The 21,915-nt window shown below is 41.4% G+C and overlaps 1 protein-coding gene across 2 annotated transcripts in view; it reads right to left on the bottom strand.

The window, feature by feature from the left end:
* Positions 1–21,915, bottom strand: part of BANP (BTG3 associated nuclear protein) — a 146,843-nt gene that overhangs the window by 3,279 nt on the left and 121,649 nt on the right. For both annotated transcript variants that reach the window (XM_081920218.1, XM_081920219.1), the window contains exon 12: positions 5,820–5,966. In XM_081920218.1, the coding sequence (XP_081776344.1) occupies positions 5,820–5,966 (147 nt within the window). The remainder of the gene's footprint in view (positions 1–5,819; positions 5,967–21,915) is intronic.

A 21,915-nucleotide genomic window follows, 5' to 3' on the forward strand; every position in this document is an offset into this window, starting at 1 on the left:
AGATTTTAGCTTTTTCACTTTCATCCCACGTAAAGAAATCAGTCTCTGTCAATTTCCCTGCTGTCCCCCAGAAATTATTTTCCCATGAAGCCCACACCAAAGCACCAGCATTTTCAGAGGCGAAATAAAAGCTTTAGGTTTTACAAAACCAGGTTTTGTGTGGCCGAGTGTTAAGCCAGTAGGAGTTATGTTCTAACCAATGCACAGTGGCTATCTGTTTTTAAATTTAATAGTCCAACTCTTCCATCACCTCTTTGCAATCTCTGGAAATGGGGCCAGGGAGTCCTAGCTGAAAAGGGTTCACTGTCCAGTGAATAAAAGTCCAACTAATGATTTTCCTCCCTTGTGTGGTGAATGATTAGCTTATTAATACAGAGAGCCTATGAAGTTCAAAATGGCAACACTTTGTTCTCAAATTAAGGTCACACACATTAAAATGAATTACTGCCTACTTCTGTTTGTTCTCCTGCCAGCTACAGACTTCCCAACACCTCCCCCCACCCGCCTTCAATTTTACAGGCCATTTGGGTAATGCTCACTTTATTCTTTATTTTTTTAAGTTACCAATATGAACATTCACAACAACAGTTTGTCTGCAGCTGAAGGGGCCACCCAAACACCTGGAAGAAAGAACTCTCTAAAACAGCTTCTTTGCAAACCCAGGCTTAATTATCCAAAATTTAGCCAGATGTTAAAGGCTTTCAAAGGGCTGGCTTTAAAGTGGAAGCCATTTCCCCTCGCACCAATTTCAGCAAAGGGAAGGAAAAACAATTCTTGTGTGGTACTCCCAATGTTATTACTGTAATTTAACATGTCAGGAACCATTAGAACTTCTGTAAGGAAAGAACTTAATCAGCGCGTGAAAATAAACAAGGAGCCTAGACGTGAGATGGGTTGCAAGCTGGCATCTGTTCACGCCTGAAGCTGCCTTGTTCATACTCCGCCACAAGAATGTTATCCATTAGCCACCTAAGCACCTAATTTGTGGGCCACAGGTCCTCAGGTGGGCGGTTATTAATATCTGTGTTTTGCGCTGAATCCGGAAAGTGCTAAATGGTGCCTGTTGAGACCAAAATTGCTGTGGAGCACATTAAGTAGTGCTAACTATAGTTTTGTTGACACTGAGTAAAAGATACAAACTGTAAGTCATCGAGCCTTCATTGGGGTGGAAGCATGCAAGTGCTGGAGTTAGGCAAGGTTGTCTAACTGGTGAAAAATTCTGCGCAACTCAAAAAAACATCCTCGCAGCAACTGAAGCTGTACCAAAAGGGTGCATTTGATGACCCTTTCCTGTGCTTCCTGGATTGTGGCTGTAGTGCTAAGCAGGAAATCCAGGAGTAAAAATTCCCCAAAGGAAGGTATAATCCAGTGCACATTTCCTGCATCAGCTTTACTGCAGCACCAACCCCTCAGCGTCTTCTCTTTTTATTCAGAAATCAAACTGTTTTCATGGGCTGCCCATACTGATTTATCTCACTTGCACCAGTGGGCTCTGCAGTCAGCCCTGCCAGTTCCAGCAAAGCCATCTCTACCCTTGTCTGCATTTTAACATACCCCACTCCTTCATTTAAGTTTCAACATTCCTTTCAGTTTATCTTCAGCATGGTATAATCTCTGTGGTTAACCACAATATTAAAAGCTAACACGGCGCAAAGTGTCTGAAAGAGAGCAATTCCACTGTTGCTGCCAATGGTGTGGGAGACAGATGTAAAGATTTATCGCTGGATTCAAAACGGCCGACTCCTGTCAAAATCTGAGCAGCAAAAGGGGAGGATGAAGTCGCGAGCAATGCCTCTCACCCGGTTGGAAGGTAATTTATGGGAAAATTCAGAGGCCAGGAACCAGGAGGGCAGTTTGCTAAAAGAGAACACTTCTGATTATATGATGCGTGAACCCTTCATCACTCCAGCAGCAATAGATGTCTGCGGAACACTTTCTAGGTCAAAAAGCAAACTTAAGAAAGCAGGACTCTCCTGCTGTGAAGACAACTGCCTAGGGCATCAATTCAGATGACAGTGAAGGTTTTTGCCTTCCGTATGTCTGAGGGACATTTGGGAAGAGTCCTAGTGCCTTAGAGAAAGGATGGGCTATTACCATAGCTGCTTTATTTAGCAGCAATGGTTTGGCACACACAGAAAATCTGAGATCCATTTGGAATTGTTCCAATAAGTAACACTTTCATGGTGACGCTCACTTTTTTTCTCTTATAATCCCACAGAATGGTAGCATTAAAATATTTTCAGTGGGTAAAATCACTCACTGCCTTATGCAAATGCTTCTCCCCCCACTGCTGAGCAGGATTCAAGAGCTAAGTGGGAAGTTCTTGAGAAACCCACAATCCTGTGTTGCATGTGTTGGGGGGGGGGTTGCCACTGTATTTCAAGACCCTCCTGCTCATACTTTTGGGGCCAGTCTAACATTCCTTGGAAGGTAGTTCCAGAGCTAAGGTGCCTAAATGAATACATGAACTATGTTCCACTTGCTCCAGGGAATCTAGGGCTCCTCAACACACTGATTCTTTTGGTGAACCAACTCCCAATGAAAGATAGTTTGATAGGGGAAGTTCAACAACTGATCTTTCCCTGCAGCACTGGGCATTTTTGAGGATATGCTCTCAATTCATGCAGAGTGACCTGTGGGGCCTGAGCAGCATGCTATATAGATGAGAGTTCTCTGCAATGAACAGGGCTTTTCTGCAGACAAGCTGATGTTGAAAAGGGTTTACCAACATAACAAGTTTGAACTTGACACTGTACAAGTGACAAGAGAGGCTTGGCAAGATATGACACGTGTTGTTCAATAGATGACCTGCAGACACTCTTGAGTTCATGCTGCCTTGTGATCCCCCACCCAGAAGGCATCAACACCAAAGGTTACATAATATTCCACAACAGTCCGATCATCTCTAAAAGCATATTTCAGACCGGGAAGGGATTGGAGAGGAGGGGGACTTTTTATTATTAATGAGGATAGTTTTGTGTACTGCCAGTTGTGGGTGGGGACTGATTGGAACTTCACACCAGCTTTAAGTAACTGGCCAGCCCATATATTCCTTCTTCATTGAGAAATGTGTTTAATCGTACTTCTTTAACTATTCCCAGGCCTACAATACTGCATACATCCTGTGTATTATCAACAGTGCTAGGGCCATACAGTGCCATTCAGCTTCCAGAAATAAAGAATTATGGATTTGAGAAGGGGTTGTTCCATGTTTGATACACACTCTTGGAAACAAACAGTACCAGCAAGGGACAATTTGAAATTCACCATTCTCCGAATTTTGCAATGCAATTCTCCAGCCAAGCAATGTGTACAAAAATGCATATGTTAGGGTAAAGTGTGCATATAAACGTATGCATTAGTGGAAATAACATACATAAATGTGCAGTGTTGGGGAAAACTGCTTTAAATATGTGTCTAGTAGGGAAACATGTGATATTAGAAATTTGCTGAAGAATTGTCATGAGGACTTTAAAAAAATAAATCACAAACTGATGTGGAAATTGGAGAATTGAACTTAAGCGTGGAAAAATTAGAAACTGAGAAAAACAAAAATGGACAGATTCACCCACTCCTAACCTCAAGTACATCCCAAACTCCCTGGAGCTACAGGGGGGAATGGGCAATGACAGGCAAGATATCTTTCAGGGGGAGCGGGTTCATCATTCCTTATCTTTACAACAGGGAACCCCAGGTTTCCACAAAACAGTTTGAATATTTGTGGACAGATATAAAGTGTTATGCAAGATTATAGTGTCAAATGTTTTGCAATGAAGAGTATAAAGCACCCAAATTGTCTATAGATATTTGTAACATACAACCAGGCACCCTGCTCCTTCTTTCACCAAGAATTCTATACATTTTTATGCTGCCTAATGGAAAAAAAAAAGCTTTGTGTGCTCCTGGTTGCTCTACCTGCTCTGTATGTATCCAAAAAGGAGGTACAAGACAGCTGTCTTTTGGACATTCCAAACCACTCTACTGCCCCTTAATGGAGTTGCTTCCAAAAGGAGGCCCCTGAAACACCGGGCCTTTGGCTTGCAAAAAACCCCATTGCAGAGCTATAATTTATAATAATTTATAATTTTGCACCTCAAGCTGGCAAAAAAGTGTAGAAGCATGTCAAGTAGAAGAGTACCATTCTAACTTAAATCATGGAACATACTAATCTGAGCCAATGGTTGCAGCCAGGTTAGAAATAGCTACAAAACAGGGGCTGGGAATGGAAAAGCTGACAATCTGAACTCTAGGAATGGAAGCACCATAAGCGGCAATACTGTATCAGTAGTATTATGGCTTGGCAGTGTGTAGAAGAGATGTAACCACAACTCGTCATTGTGTTCTCCCCGGTCACTTCATCTGCACCAGGGCTGGGGAGTTCATTCAGGCCACATCACAATCCAAGAAAAAGCTAGAGGCCTACACATGCTGATTTAGAGTCTGGGGTCATATCCTTTTGGTTCTGAGGCCGAAGTTTGCTCCCCCCATTTGGCTACGGAAAGAGTACAGAATGTTCTTGGCTCTGGGAACTGCCAAGCTCTGGAGTGACTCACCTTGGGCTGACTTAATTTCCTGGCTCTGACCCCCAGCACTCTTGAACCTGCCTCCAGCTCACCCTTGGGTAACAAGTAGCTCTTGAGTCTGCCTGGATCTGCCTCTTGCTTTGGGGGACTTGGCCTGAAACCAGCTTGACTTGGAACCCTGGCTTAATTTGCAGATCGCTTCCAAGGACACTATTAAGATACAGTGCCAAAGATGCTGGGGCACACTACACTTAAGCAGCAGTAGCCAGCCTTGGCATGTGCGCCAAGAATGAAGTTCAGCTTAAGAAACTTTGGGAAACTCCTGGATCAACAGCTCAGTCTTTCATGAAAAGCCATAAAAATCTTAAGTGAGACCCTTTAAATAATCATCATACTTTTATTTTATTTTTCAAAAGAGAGCCTCAGATTCTAAGCAGAACTCATAGGCTTCCTCACTCAGGGCTGGTGGAAATACTTAGGCATATGTGCTCCTTCTACCTACAGTAAGATCATAATAAGATAAAAGGGGCCCTGTTAGATCAGGCCAAAGTCCCATCTAGTCTAGCATCCTGTTCTCGCATTGGCCAACCAGATGCCCCAAAGGGAAGCCCACAAGCAACACAACAGCACAACAGTACTCTCCTCACTTGTGTTTCCTAGGAACTGATATTCAGAGGCTTACTACCTCCAACACTGAAGGCAGAACATAGCCATAATAGCTAGTTGCCACTGATAGCCTTATCCCTCAAGAATTTAAAGCCACCCGGAGATTAATGATTGGGTGTGTTGGGGATGAAGCTACTTCTGTGCATTCAAGATCCAACTTGTGGGCTTCCCATAGGCACCTGGTTGGCCACCCTGACAAAAGGATGTGAGACGATATGGGCCTGAGATCCAGCAGGGCTTTTCTTATGTTGTATCTATTCAAAAACACCAGCAATCATGCTGAGCACAAAATACAACTTCTGATTCAAATACTGTGCAATTGCAAGGGTTAGGATAGCAAAGACAAGATTAAAAACATAAGGGAAGTCCCCCACTCTGATGCTATGAAAAACAGGACAAACTGTGCAAAATAAACAAATGTATACAAATGGTATCCAAGGCATAGATTCCAGATGCCATTATAGGGCAAATCCACTAAACTTGAAACTGAGGCAGGAGAGAGATAGTTATCATTAAATATAAAAGAACACACTTACTATAGGCAACACTTTTACAAAAACTGAGAATCACAGGCCCAGCGGGAGACAAATGCCCATCATTCCTTTTCAAACAGAGAAAAGATCTACGTACTTGATTAGCAGCTGAGTGGTCCGTCACAGGCGCCAGCTGGACATACTGGACTTGGATATCACTCCCTTGGAGTGGAGATCCATCAACGCCACCAGCTGCAGGATCAGCTGGTGAGGCAACAGCAATCAATCGAGCGCCCGGCAGCACCTGCAGACAAACCAATAGAGAGAGATCCTGTAAGCAGACATCATCACAAAGGTATCATGAAACATCTGGAAGACCAAGAACAGATGCAAGCCCCCCAAAAGCTCACCCAACCCCTTAGTCAGTAACTATTAAGTTAGACTACAAGAGTTCCCAGAAGGAGAGGAAAATATTGTCCTTGTCTGAAAGACTTGATGAAAATTTTTTTTTACTAACTCAATAGGCATTTAATGCTTTATCTCTATTATGGTCTAAAATCCAAAGCTTTTTCCATTGGATAAAAACATATTGATTTTCATGATTAATATAACAACAAAGTCCATTGTGTTAAGATAATGGAGTTAAAATTGTGCCAGTTTTATCTTTTATTTATACCAATCTAGCTAGACATTTCTTTGCAACCGGTAAGGTGGCAATATTTTAGGAACAACAAGGAAGCAATTTCCCTCAAACTGTTGAAATCCTGCCCTTGGTAATAAGCACATAATATTTTCCATCACCACTCTGATAATTTCACCAGCTTCTCATAAGGACCATTCATAGCAGATTTAACAAAACTAGTGCTCGTCAAGTCCTATTTTAATTGAGGAATCATTCATTCACGCAATACTTTTTTCAGGCATGGAAGCATTCGAGATTAAATCCTCATGGTCTCAACAGCTCTTTTAATAAGCACTTCTACAGAACTTGCTGGGGCCACTTCCACAGTCACCTGGTGGGCATGACAAGCTCTGGCCAAGTGAGAGCATTCCATCGAAATATCTGGATTGCTCATATGGTCAAAAGCAGTATCTTGTGAACTAACGACCTGGGGGAAAAATAGGTAGTGTATACTCATGTTTAAAGAGAATGCATTTGTATTCCTGGACTATGTATTCAGATTAATTTTACCAGATTTTCCTGTTAATCCAATAAAATAGCTCCTCTAGTTAGAGGAAAAAATTGTGCTGAAAACACTGTTTATTTCCAAGGTCTTGCAAATCTCCCATTCCTGGGCAAGGTGACTGAGTGGATGGTCATTGAAGGGATCATTTGGATCCCTTCCAATCGGGATTAAGGCCCATTATGGGACTGAAACTGATTTGGTTGTGCTGGTTGATGAACTCTGGTGGGCTAGGGATAGAAGAAAAAGCTGTTTCCTGGTTCTGCTGGATCTTTCTGCAGCTTTTGATGCCATTGCCCATGGTATCTTTCTGGACTGTCAAGAGGAGTTGGGTGCTGAGAGAACTGTTATACAGTGGTTCCGTTCCTTCCTCCTGTGCTGTGTCCAGAAAGTGGTGTTGGGGGATGAGTGTTCAGACCCCTGGACTCTCACTTGTTGGGTGCCACAGGGCTCCGTCTTCTCCCCCATGCTTTTCAACTCTATACGAAGCCACTGGGAGAGATAATCAGGGGTTTGGGTTGAATGTTCACCAGTATGCGAATGGTACCCAGCTCTACCCCTCCTTTAGATCAGAACAAGAAATGAGAGGTTCAATTTATTTTGTGGATTTTTTTTAATGCAGGAAGAACACAAATGTACTAAACTCTGATAAATACCATTGTTATACCCAGCCCCTAGAACCTCCTTTCTTAGCCTGGTATTTGCAACAAAAAGGATCAAATTGGTATTTTCTGTTTGAGGCACAAAAGGAATACAGATGAGAGGATCTGGTGTCACAGCTGGCAGAGCAAACTTTTAATGTCAATGTATTCCTTAAATATTTGTATTATTCTGAAGATGGACCAATTCTTTCACAGCAATGGATCATTTTCATGTGTCGTAATAACACCTTTAATTACAGGGCTTCCAACACTACAGTACTCCCGCTTTGTAAATTTGTATGAACTGCCATAAGTAACTGGTTAAATATTTTGCTAACAGTAAAAAAATACCAGACTTGTTTGTAAGTAAACTGTAGACACAAGTGGAATGCTGAGAATAACTAATGGGTTCTTCCTCCACACAAATCCCTGAATAATATGTATTTTGTTTTGTTTTTTAAAGTCCATTGTTTCCTAAGAGATTGAAAAAAGAGCATGCAAAGCCTCTAGACATACTGGGATGGAAGGGAAGGAGATGCCTCTTAATTAAACCATCTGACTATGATGAAGTTATAGGACCAGAGAGCAAGCAAAGTGTAGAGATTCTAATCTAATTTATTTTACAGCTGTTCAAAACTACTGTCCTGCCTGTGGAATTATTACTGAGACAGATAAGAACACTGGTAAAAAAAGAGACGTCCTTTCCCCCTAGCTCGTCCTTTTACCGAAGAAGAATGTGAAAAGGAAGCCAGTATAGCGTTGTAGTGTATTATTTTTGAATTTGCTGAGCCAAAGTGTGGGCCAGTCCAGACTCAGTCACAGCTCAGTACATTTCACTCCTCTCCAGTTGGCTCAGGATCTCCTTTTTGTTATCAAATGACAAAGAGGACCTACCATATAGTCCAAAGACACCACTACCCCCACCAACCACACTGTCTTCAGCAGACAATGCAAATAACCACCAAGCTCCACAAAGAAAGACATTCAAACATCCCCCATTTCTCATCAGGACTTCAGAGAATATTTAGAGATGTGCTTTTACAAGCAATAAAATATTAACACAGCTGTGCTGAATCCCTAAATCTTTTAAACGCTTCTTTAACGGGTACTGAATGGTGGCAGGCCACCTTCAGGGAACAACCATTCTCACAGATAATGTGAGACTGTGGTTCTGCAAATCATACGGTTACAATACTAAGAATTCTTTCAGGGATTTTTGGACTCAAACTACAGAGCTGTGGTAGCTAAAATGTAGCTTAAAAAGTCAGCAGAGATTTTTTATTTTTTGCGATTTTGCAAGGTGGGAAAATAAGTTCAGATAAGACTGTTTTGCCAAAATTCACTAGGGATCTGTTGCATCACCCCTGACAAATCAATGAGCATAATTAGAGGGGAAAGTGTGATTCACAGTGCTCATCCCATCCTTCTTCAGGCTGACACTGCCAGGTTATGGCAGGAGTGTCTACACAGGTTGCCCTGATGCAACTATTTCTTGCAAGTGGCTGCAATGCCCAGCCTGAGAGGTTTGCCCCAGGGCTCTTTCCAATGTTGCCAAAGTTCCCGGGGCCTAACTGGATGCTGTGAACAATCCAATCACAGTGCAAGGAATCCTGGAAAATAAGATCTTGCCCCAAGCAACCACTTAGCTAGTTCTGCCAGGCGCAGAAGCTCCAGTGAGCGCAAGAGGCCACATGCTTGCAAAGTCTTGCCCTATTTAGTTTCAATGGAGAAAGCAGATTTTCTCTGTCTTTGGACATCTAGATCTGGATGGAGGAGTGCACAGTGTGAGACTGGGAACTGAAGAGGGAGCGCCTACAGTACTTGCCTATGGAAGTTTATGAGCTTTTTAAAAGAAATACATTCCTGCTCAGAAGTTTCCAAAAACATTTAAAGGAGACAGGAAAGGATAACAGATAAATAGTAATAACCGTGGCACAATTGTGCTGAGGCTACAAATGCAAGGAAGTCTTTGTTCTTGTACAGCAAAAAAGCCTGGAGATCTATGTGAGAACTTTGGCAAGTGGTTCCTGAGCAAGAATACTGCCTTTGTCCAGCCGTTCATAGGATCTCTAGACCACCAGTTCAGTTCTGTATTCCTTACCTGCTGCTGACCTTAAAATACAAAAGGAACCCTTCTATGAAAAACCCTAAACAAACAGCTTGCCCCAAGGCTGAACTTTCTTTTGCAATTCCAGAGGGCTTCTTAGACATCCTTTCACACTGATACAAAATAGGTAATATAAGATGGTCAATAAAACCAAAGAAAATAGAAGTGCCCTTCCAGTTTAACAAGATACTATAGACAAATGGAAAAGTGGGGAGGGGGAAAACGCTGTGAAGATGCTCCTCTCTCCCCTGCCCCCCCCTTAGGAGCAGGAAAGGAGTTCAACACTTTAGGCCCAGCTTTGAAGGGAGAGAAAATCAGTTTTAGAAGGTCAAAGAAGAGATATGCTGTGACTTTCTGAGGGAAAATCATTTTGCTTTCCATTTACTTTTGTTGTTGCCGTCCAACATATGGAAGGCCAAAGGTCTCCCACCCCAAATTACACTAAATGGCAACGGCTCTTTGAGGTTGATGCAAGAATACAGTGGTACTTCAGGTTAAGAACATAATTCGTTCTGGAGGTCCGTTCTTAACCTGAAACTGTTCTTAACCTGAGGTACCACTTTAGCTAATGGGGCCTCCCGCTGCTGCCACACAATTTCTGTTCTCACCATGAAGCAAAGTTCTTAACCCGAGGTACTATTTCTGGGTTAGCAGAGTCTGTAACCTGAAACGTTTGTAACCTGAAGTGTCTGTAACCCGAGGTACCACTGTATTTCCCAGCCTGGAAATGCCAGAGATTGAACCTGGAACCTATTGTATGCAAAGAATGCATTCCACCACAGAACGACAGCCATTCCCCTACAGTCGTTTAGAACATGCTGGATTCTATGAAGAAAGGTAAGGTTCTCCATCCCTCTTCTGCATATTCCACATATTGTTGGAGCATGGACAACTGCTGCACAATGGGTTGTATTTAGCTATATTTGACTATCAGCCCACTGGAATTATGGGACTTCAGTTGGTCAGGTTCATCAATTTCAATTGGTCTATTCTGAATAGGACTAGCATTAGATACAACCCAATGTCAATTATTCTGATGGGTGGATCAAAGCCCCTCAACTCCTGACTTTTTGCACATTCTCACAACAATGGCACTATGAAGGCGGTTGCATTACGAATTCTAGAGAAATAGTAAAATTAGAAAAAAATGGCCCGAGCCAGAATTCTTTCTCTGCCCCCACCCTTCATTCCTTTTAAAAATAGTTTCCATCTGCAACAAATAGCTCCCAATTAGCATTTAACTATCAGACCAGGAAAAAAGTATTAAAAGGTAATACATTTTCCTTCTTCTTTCCCTTGCCTCCCTAGTTCTCTCTGAAGGCAAAGCTTCCAAACCCTAGTAACTGCTCAGGTCACATATTTGGTTCATTAATATTTACTGCTCACAATTATTCTTCAGGGAGCCACCATATATATGTTCATTTTTAACTTTAAGTATTTCCATGCAGGAGGATAGTTCTAAGGAACAAAAACCTGTTCTCTCAAAAGGACAAGTTCTTCAGTCTCTCTGCAGCCAAAGCTATATTGGGTATACAGTTTTGTTACTGCTGCTTTGAGTGGTGTGATGTTTTTAATTAGGTTGTGCGAATCCCAAATTTGTTTCCTTTTTTTAAAATTAGGAACCCAGCAATGCACAACAGGACTGCTCTCATTTTATCTTCTCATTATTCCTTCCTGTCTCCTAGATTATGGTGCAATAAAAGAAATTGTTCCTTTTACACATAAGATTTTAATTATTTTGTGTACAGCTATTTAGAAACCATTCATAACTGAAATATTCAACAATGCAAATAACAGCTTCAAGAATTTCTGCATGAACTTTTTTTTAAAATGCAGGGAGGGAACAGAAGAAATATGGTGTCATGGACCAGCTTTTGTGGACTGCGAAGCAACCGTTTAAAAGTTTGGAAGTCTGCTATGGCTGAAGAAATTCAGGGCTGCTGGTAGACCTTTGGATCCTTTAAAGCCTGCTCTGATTGACCTCTAATATAATTTCAGGACTAAGGTTCCTTCTTCTGGAGAAATTGCAAGGAAATAGAAGCAGCTGAGCAAGAAAACAGGAGAGAAAAAATATGTTCTAGAATGGATCCATTGCTTCCAAAGACTATTTGGGGAGCTTCTGCATTTTTGCAAAAGAAACATACCTGTTAACCCATCTGATCTCACATTTTCACAAGGAAGAGAGAGTGCTTGCCTTTCTAACTAATGTGGGAAGTATTTCTTACATATATTTAAGTTCAGATATAGTGTACTGAAATTTGGAGTAATATTTACAACCAAATACTTGCCACCAAAGTGACGGTTAAGTACCGGTAGTTTAAAGTGTGCTATCATCAACCCAATTCTGCATAGGCTCTAAATCCATCAAGATGCAATTTGCTTAACTTCCACTAATCTAGTTTAGTTTTCCTTTCCTGGATTCCTTAGCCAACATGCTATGAAAACTGAAACCGTTTTTAACTCTACCAGGAGGTAGAAAAGGAAACCAATAATTGTGCAGATATTATTCATTATCTTGACTCTTTCCTGGTGTAATAAATATTACCACCTGACCCTCAAGTTTATCATCTGCTTTTAGTTTTCACATATCATCAGTAGCAATTGATTTGGTAAAGTTTTGCTCTATATTACTCTCAGCATGTCCAAGAAATATGAAGTCCATTACGTAATGGTTAATGATACAAAACCAGGGGGTTTTCCCCAGCTGGAACTCAGTTCTGGCACCTGTCAGGTGGGTGCCATTGCCGTTATAAGAGAAAAAGTGAGGCGCCCATGGTGAGTTTGGGCACTCCTTTTTTCTAGAAAAATAGCCCTGTACAAAATTAATGTGAAATGCCTATTTGGGGCAAACATGACTGACCTGAGATAGACAACAACTGGCATGCCATGGCTTATTATATTGGAACCACGTGCAGCCTTCAAATAAGAGTTGTTCTCTTACTGTCCTAGCATGAAGACTCTGGAGCTCTGAAAAGGAACAGAAACCATTTCAGGGGCAGGAGCTGGCAACTCTAGTGGGCTACCAACAAGCCCAGGACTTGCCTTTGCGCTCTGCTGTGATCCAACAGCTGGCATCTTTTTGGATTTGCTACTTTATGAATAACAACATACCACCCAGGGCTTTTTTTCAGCCAGAACTTACAGGAATGCCATTGCCCTTATAAGAGAACAAGGGAGGTGTTCATGGTTAACTCTGGCAGCTCAAAAAATAGAAGTGATACCACCGTACAAGCATATAATACTCATCTCATAGATCATACTGCATCTATGACCCAGAAAATATATGCTGGAAATCTAGATACTCTGTGGACATTTTTCCCCACCACGGCTAGGATGCAGGGCCAGCAAGAGCCAACCATAGAGCCAAAGAGCAACGGCAGCTCTTTAAAACCATGTTTGGCTCTGTGCTTCTTGAAAGCAGCCCATGGGGTCAGTTAGCTGGACAGAATATGCATTCTAATGCTTCAAACATGATATACAAAATGGATGGAAGACATGCACCTTTAAACAAACAAATCATTATATTAAGGCCTCCTGCCCCATGTACCAAAACATTTTCCTTCTCTTCTACATATTCTGCCTAATTGTTAGGCCAAACCTAATGCAAAGGCCATAAAGGAGCAACCAAAGGATGTTCCCCAGGCCTGTTTGGAGAACACCAGCAAGCCAAAAAATGCAACGTATGTTCAGCAGCAGGAGCAACAGCTGCAGCATAAGAACCAAAAGCAAAGACAAATAGCTTCCAGGGGAACAAGAATAATCACAGTAATTAAAAACCAATCTGTGAACTATTAGCTCAGCTGAAAGAGTTTCAAAGCTGCAACGGCACATCAACTGACAGGCTGTGCTATCAATGGATTCCAATGCAGAGAATGTACTGGCTTCTGCATGTCCAGCTCCTCCTTAACTTTCATGTTTTAAATGCACCTCTAAGCTGACGATGTTACAAACCTGGATTTTGTATTTCTTGTGTTTTTGTGTTAAAATGCAAACCTCTCTGATTTGCTCTTTATTTATAACAGTTCCCAGCTTTCCACCAAAGGTCAGCGTGATGTAGTGGACAGAGTGCTGGACTAGGACCTGAGAGACCAAGGTTCTGGGTGACTTTGGGCCAGTCATTAGCCCCCTCCCCTGCCCCAGCCTAACATACTTCACAGGTTTGTCACTGGGATTAAATGTGGAGGGGTATCTGTGCCACCTTGCACTCCTTTGAGAAAATGGAGGGATATACAGTGGTGCCTCGCAAGACGAAAAGAATCCATTCTGCGAGTCTCTTCGTCTAGCGGGTTTTTCGTCTTGCGAAGCAAGCCCATTGACGGATTAGCGGATTAGCGCTATTAGCGCTATTAGCGGCTTTTAGCGGCTTAGTGGATAAGCGGCTCAGAAAAAGGGGGGAAAGGGGGGGGAATGCAGGAACTCGCAAGACATTTTCGTCTTGCGAAGCAAGCCCATAGGAAATTCGTTTTGCAAAGCACCTCCAAAATGGAAAACTCTTTCGTCTAGCGAGTTTTCCGTCTTGCGAGGCATTCGTCTTGCGGGGCACCACTGTAAATGCAATAAATAAAGAAATAATTTCAAAGTGGCTTGGAGACTTCAAGGACATAAAATTGGTTTGGTTTTCACAGTGATGTGCTCCTTTTAAGGTAAAGGTAAAGGTACCCCTGCCTGTACGAGCCATTGACAGACTCTAGGGTTGTGCGTTCATCTCACTCTAGAGGCCGGGAGCCAGCACTGTGACGAAGCTGCTCTGGCGAACCGGCACCAGAGCAGCACACGGAAACGCCGTTTACCTTCCAGCCAGTAAGCGGTCCCTATTTATCTACTTGCACCCGGGGGTGCTTTCGAACTGCTAGGTTGGCAGGCTTTTACTTTCACCCATATTGCTCCTTTTACTTTCACCCATATTAGTGATGGTTCCCATTCAATCCTGTGGAGAAAAGCACTGTTCTTGGGACCTTGCTGCAGAGACAGTAAAGACTTTCCCTTCATCCCTGACATCTTTGAAAGGGATCTCAAAGAGGAAGGCAATGTAGTGTACCAGTCCTTTCTGTACATAGACACCACCAACCATAATAATGTATATTTGCTAGCACATAATAACATAGTAGGGTCTTTTTTAAATGATACTGTTAATGGGGTTTTAGGCAGAGACCACCTTTGCTCACAAGTGGGGGCAGTTTTTCTGTATGACCTATAAATCTGAAGGGTAAATTGAGCTGCATGTAGGCACCCCCTACCCAGATAACAAGCTCGGCTTTGCACCCTTTTGCAATTTTACTAGAAAGCAGAATTACCCTTAAAACGTAAACTTCAGAAATAATGCATTGCTCCTGGAAGGGAGAATACTGGAGAATATGGCAAGATGCTACACCAAGGTAGCAATGTTGTGCACACTTATTTGGGAATAAGCTCCACTGAATACAATGAGAACTACTTCCAAGTAAAAATGGTTAATTTTGCACAGTGGAGTCTAAGCAAGTGAGATATGCTAAATAAAGGATAAATGTGCATTTCCCACCTCATCACAAGCAGTTTAGTACAGGATCTATTTACTGCTGAAATCAAAAATCTATCTCTCTCTCTCTCTCTCTCTCTCTCTCTCTCTCTCACACACACACACACACACACACACACACACAGTTTAACCAGGAATCATCAGGGCCCCACAACAGTTAAAAAGAAAAGACAGCAAGCAATTATGATGCACCAAACAATAAGACAAAACAAACACTTCATGGTGGAAATCAGATTGGAAAACTGGCATTCATACAAAGGCACGCTTTCTAATGAATCATTGATTAAAGTGGGAACGCAATTTCAGGATATTATCTAGTTGCTGGAGGAAAAGTTACCTCATCTAGGTCCCTTGTCTGTAAACCATTACAGAGGCTATTCTAGGGGGAAGAGATCTGAATCCAAGATATGCTAGCAGCGTCAGATTCATCACCAAGTTGGGTTTTATTTATATATATATATAAATTTAATTATGCATCACGGTTTCAAGAAAGTTTAATTTTCTCCAATTATGCAACTGGATAATTTGTTCAGAAGCTCTTACTATGTGTGATTCTGGTGAGGATTTACAGCATCACTGTATAACAAAGACAATTTTCTGGATTATGTTACAGGGATTTCATTTTGAAAATCAATTATTGTCCTAAATGTCCAATACCTCTGACTTTCTTTTTCTTTTCTTCTTTAAAGGTAACACATTTATTGCTATTCCTATATTTAAGGTCAAGAATGGGAAAATACTAGGTGCTTGTATGACTAGGCATACAAAAAACATTTAATGCTGTGTTCTAGAACGTGAAATATTCCAAGAAAAACTCCTCCTCTCTGTGTTGCTTTATAGACTCTATATTCCAAAATTTGGAATTTGAGAATTTTACATACTGTTCCAGATCCTATTATGTCTTTTAAAAATGTGAGCATGTGTGGGCTCTGTACTACAGTGCTGTCAAAGACCATTACCCCAGAGCAAATATAATCCCTGTTCCAAAATTGTTCAGGTTTATACTTATAGGAAGATTATTTAATTTTGAATGTCAAAGTTCTAGCAGAATACCTGGTACCTAATAACAAAAGCAAACAATCCCATTGGGAACTACTCTTGCACCTGTGAAACTGAACTGAACCCGTAATGATTAGCTTTGCATGTGAAGATGAAGTGCAGTTTTACATAGATTCACTATGGGGTATCCCTTATTACAGTAAACATTCCACATGGACTGGAAGTGAAGGATGAGGTCACAAGGAGAAAAGCTTTCCTGGTCAGTGAAGGCAAATTCTACATCAATACACAAAGCTACAAGCCATTGTGGATCCTGGAGAATGCGCGTTGCAAAGCCTCTACTTCTTCTGTTAAGTTGTTTTCTTTGGAGCCACTGCCAAAAGCTAATTGGCTGGTCATAGTTCAGGCTCAAGTTGGCTTAAGCAGTTAAGGAAGACTCTGCATAAACTGGCTTCGGTAGACTGGCAGACTTGCTCATACACCAACAGTAACAGATGTTTAATGGACTACTTCTTGCCCCAAGAGGCTCTTTTACTGAACTCTCAGGCCGTTACCAAAAATGAGCCAAACTACAGTGTTTGAAAGTGAGCCGATACATTGACTGGCCAAAGGCTTCTAATAAAAGCAGCCAAAAATCTGAGGCTGTTTAAAAATAAAAATAAAAAACCCATGCACAAATATCCCTCAAACCTTTCCTTTTGAAGTACAACCTGAGCCAGATTCTATAATTAGTCTCTGTTCTGAGAAACATACAGAGGACAGCTTAAATGTTTGTCTACGACTTGTTACTTTGGGAGGTGGGGTTGTACAAACCTACAGTAAAGCCTTGCTAAAGAAACTGACTTCTCATGGAAGTGAATAAACCAAGATCAGGGAAGTGTAATCAGGACTTACCTGTTGGAAATACAGTACAACAGAAGGGTATGGACCAAGCTAAATGGCAATGGCCCAATTGCTTCCCCCACTTCTCCCCAATATGGGCTCTGCAGTGACTAATAAGGAGTGACTTGCCAAACTGGCTGGCTAGTGGAAAACATCCGGTTGCAACACGATGTAGCCAAAGTGGAAAATGATTGCCAAATATACTTCAAGGTCAAGGAGGACTTATTCCTTTTGTATAAATTTACACAAAATTGCCTTCTAGACCAATAAATGTGAACAAGGGGTCTAAGTCATGTCTGATTTGCCCCTTGAGAAATTCCTTATGGAATTAGTTTCATCAGAGTGCAAGAGCTCAGTTAAAGGGCTTAAAGGCAAGAAATATGGATGTCTGCCAAAGTCTGCACAAAGTTCATGAGGAAATAACATCCTAACCAATTTTTGTGCAGCATCTTATCAGCAAAAACTGATTATACACTCTGATGAAAAGAATGGATAGGGGAAAACATTCACAGCCAGGGGTCTTTGGCTTTCAACCAGGAACTGCTGGTACCTAGACATGAAGTAACAGTAAAAGTAACAGTAAAAGGTTACAACTTGCAGCTTCATAGCTCAGTAGTGGACTAGCATTAGGATAGTAGACCCGAGTCTTTTACTGGAATTTCTTGTTTGGGATCTTGGTTTAAATCCTTACCAGCCTACAAAGCTCACTAGGTGGATTTAGGCAAGTTAATATTTCTTAAGAAAGTTTCAGCATAGTGTGGGAGCCCACATGCAAGTCCCACATACTTCAGAAGTGGTCCTAAGGCTGCTCAAGAAAAAGACCAGCTATCCGTTATCTTATAGCTACAAGCTGGAACTGAGGGAGCCAGGAAAAGACATCTGGCAAGAATAGTGTGCTTTGTGTTCAGACAAGCAAGTAGTAAGACGACAATGGCAAGGTGGTGAAAATTCTTGTGGAATTAACTTCATTAATTATTTGCCATCTAACCAGTGAATGTGAATCTCGTTCAATGTTGCCTTTTGTCAACCTCAAAAGGCAAGCAAATCAAATCATGTTTGTGTTGAGCCCATATTTATCATTAAAATCACGTCAAAATAAACTCACTTTTAACTAGGTAATTACCATTGCTCGTGCCAAGGAATTATGGTAACTGCAGTTTGTTGAAGGTACTTAGAATCCACTAATAATTTTACACTGCAAAGCTGTGCTGATCTTCCAAAGTTCACTAGCATTACTTGGGCACAGTATCCTAGTCTTAGAAAAACTAAAGTAGCCCTTTGGTTTACATTCAAAACATCAGGGCTATGCCAAATTCCACTGGAGGGGGGGGGAGTAGAAACAAGTAGTAAAAGTAAGTAAACTTTACAAATGTTTTAATTTACATCATAACTGGCAGGAGGAGTTTTCAAAAGAGAATTACAAGCAAAACAGCATATAAAATATGGCTTTTGTTGTCAGGGTAACAAAACATTGTTCCAACAGCATGTTACAGAGCAGCACAAAGCTGGTAGAAATTTGAAGGAAGAGCCGACAGTGGTTCAAATCTCATGTGAGCAAAAGCACAGGACAGCTGGGTTTCCCTTGCAAGAGAAGGAAATAAATGCAGCATCTCCTGAGCTTTACCTGAGCAATTATGCAAATTGGCCCAACTTGGATCTGAAATCAGAAACTAAAGTGCCCTTTGTACTGGTCACAAGGAAGAGCCAAAAAGGCCCCAGCACTTTACAAAATACGCACATCTGCCACTCTGGTTGCTGCATGAGAAGAGAATCAGCAATTAGAAAAATAATGAAAAGCACACAGAAGTTGCCAACAGGCAGATGCTTCATATCTCTTTGCCAACAAAGGATGTCATGGAAGTAGGACCACTGGGCACGGGTTCAGGGTCCCAGGCAGCCCAGGGGGCTTTGCAACATGAACCAATAAGCACCCCAACACCACTTGCTCACCTAGCCAGACAAGAAGGAGGGAAGGAGGAAAGAGTGGTGCCACTGCTTCTCCCAACAAAAAGTGCAGGGCATTTGCTGCCAATCACATCCCCTTTGCAATGATAGAAAAAATGAAGTGGGATTATTCTATTGTGCCTTTAAAAATCAGATTTTTTTTCATTTTGGTTGAAAGTGTGTTCTCATCTAGTGTCTAGATCCCAAACCCGGCTTAGAACTTTGCTCTCAGAGAAAAGTTCTTCACCCATTCTCTCTCTCTGCATGTTTTCTAAGATTTATAGGGCAATATATCTAAGATTAAGAAACATCCATCTTAATAAAATCATAGAGGGCAATGATGTCAGGTGTGCATTCAGTGCTATCAGCCTCATAAAGTCCTTTAAGAAAGGTTCTAGGCAGGCCTTGAGAAGGAATTTTAGTTGTTACTATTTACTATATTTTTATCTCAGTATTCAGTCTCCCAAAATGGTTCACCTCAATGAAAAGAGAGTGACATGGGCCCTGCCATCAGGCTTACACACTAGAAAGATGAAACATACAAGGGAAGAGGAGTGGAAGAGAAAACAAGAAGGAAGATCAGCCCTTCAAGGCCAACACAAAGTGGTAAGCTACAAACATTTATATGCAATCTGGGCCAAACTGAACTCCCATTGCTACTGTTTTTGTGTTCCCATTCAGTGCCTCTATTTACTTACTTACTTACTTACTTACTTATGCAAATGCGTGGCAGCAGTGGTTCCATTACACCTGCTTCTTCAGCCCTAGGACAGCTAACAACTGGAGCCAAGCATTCTTTTTGCCAGGTTTTTTTTTGGGGGGGGCACAGCAAGTTCCCAGATGCTGCTTCTTCTCTGGCCAGAAGATTGGGCCCAGTTGGTCTCCTAACTAGCCATGATGTTCTTCCTGGGAGGGAAGGGGTACAGCCTTCCAGTGGCCCTTTGTCCTAAGAAGGGGTGATGCTTAAATAAATATTCTCATTACTTGAAGGAATTTCAGTTCATCCATGGACTGATTAAATATGCATATGACTAAAACAAAACAAAAACAAAAACTTATTTTGGTTTGTTTTTAAATGCAGCCACCATTATAAATAAAAAAGACATTCCCTTGTGTGCAGCAATAATGCTTTTTCTAAGATGGTGCCTGCCATAAGCAGTTTTTGCCCACCTTAATGGCTTTCTAATCAATTGATTCAACTGATCAGATTGTTAAAGGAAGGAGCAGCAGGAATTTTTTTTGTCCCTTCAGAAGGATGGTCTTTATTGAAACTCATTTGACTATTGATATAATATCTGCTTTATAGGGAAAAGGTGCTTTCTCTTTGGAATGCCAGCTTGAGGCTCGTATTTTAGACCCCTATGTAGGCAAACCCCATTATTTTCAGCCAACTCTTTCACAGCACAGAACAGGGAAGAGCCTGCCATAAATGCACCACACATCTGCTTTCTCTTTCATCGCAGCAAAGACTGGACAAATGTTTATTATCCCCTGGTGAAGGATGAAAGGATGTGTCTTTCACACCAGCCTAATGATCCAAACATATTATTTATTATTTTAAAGCCTTAAGGAGAGAATGAATCCTAGAAGGCTATCAGATTGTTTGGCTACGTCTTGTTCTAAATGTTAAGGTTACACAGATGGTGACTTCCCATTTATGCAAGGCTCTGTAGTTAAAGACATTACCTCCCTCTTCCCCAATCAACTTTATTTAACTTAATGCCAATAATCTGACATGTTAACACTATATAGCTCCTTTAAAAAGTGAATTGGGATTCAGTTAAACTTCCTACTGGGAAAATCAAGTGAAAACTTCTTTGTTCTAGTCAGGATTTTAGAGTTCAATGGGTTGATTGCATGAGAGAAATTGGATCCAAAACAGTTCAGGTGGATTCCTGGTATTGGGCTAACTGTCACATATTGGATCCTAGACAAACCCAAAACTTGTTAATGCTAGGCTATTTTCCAAGCTATTCTGGACTTCAAGTCCCAACATGGCAACTCTCCTTGAAATGTAAGCTTGATCAACGGTTTATATAACGTTTTTATCCTGCTGTCACTAATGAACAAAATTATCCATATCATAAACAGCATGATAATCCTGGCTGTGACAATGTGTTATCTCAGAGCCATGTGCTCTCTCTCTTAAACTTTATTCCTTATTACTTAGTTGCTACTGAGGAGTGCCCACTCAGTGGTGTTACTTACAAAAAAAATGTTTCATGCACACAGTAGTTATTAACAGTTGGTGAAAACCAGGATAGTATACCTTTATCTGAGTTCAAGTGAATATATTATAAATTAGACATGAAGCTCAGATATGGATGTAAAGATATTTGTGCATTAATAAAAGAGTTTACTTACAGAAAGACTTCCCAGAAGCTTATGAAATGAGCATTCCTCTGTGGAAAATATAAATATTTATTTGCATCAGCCACTAGCCTTTGCAAATCCCTCTGTGAAAGAATATTTGCTTTCGTTGGTCCAATAGCTTAAGTTGTATTGAAGGGTGCTCAGTTATCAAAACTGAACAAAACAAATCTCCAAGAGAGTCCTGAGGAGGTCTGCTGCCAAGTAATTGGGCCGGGTAGACCAGGACTTTGCTAAAGGCAACTTGTTATACTCTTTATGTGCAGCTGCAGCAGACGCGCCAGCATCTCTAGTTCCTTTGTGGCCCATCACAAGTGTTGAAAAGTCTACAACTCCACCTTGCTTTGCTGTAGGGCTTTGCACTGGCCCAAATGACAGTCCCAGTCAGCTATTCCTGGCCTGTGGCTGACCTTGAGACAGCCTCCTCACAATAAAAAATATATTTTTTGCTATCACCTGACCCACTGGGCTAGCCAAAGTCCTCTCTGATGCCTTATCCGATTAGTGTCCAGCATGCATGGTAAGTTTTCCAATAGGCAGATGATTGTCTTTTAAAGAAAAGTTTTTTGAATGTCTCCCAGTTTCTTTATGGGAAGCAGAGAGAGCAATAT

The sequence above is a fragment of the Podarcis melisellensis genome (genome assembly GCF_964234715.1).
Source record: "Podarcis melisellensis genome assembly, chromosome: 8".
NCBI lineage: Eukaryota > Metazoa > Chordata > Lepidosauria > Squamata > Lacertidae > Podarcis > Podarcis melisellensis.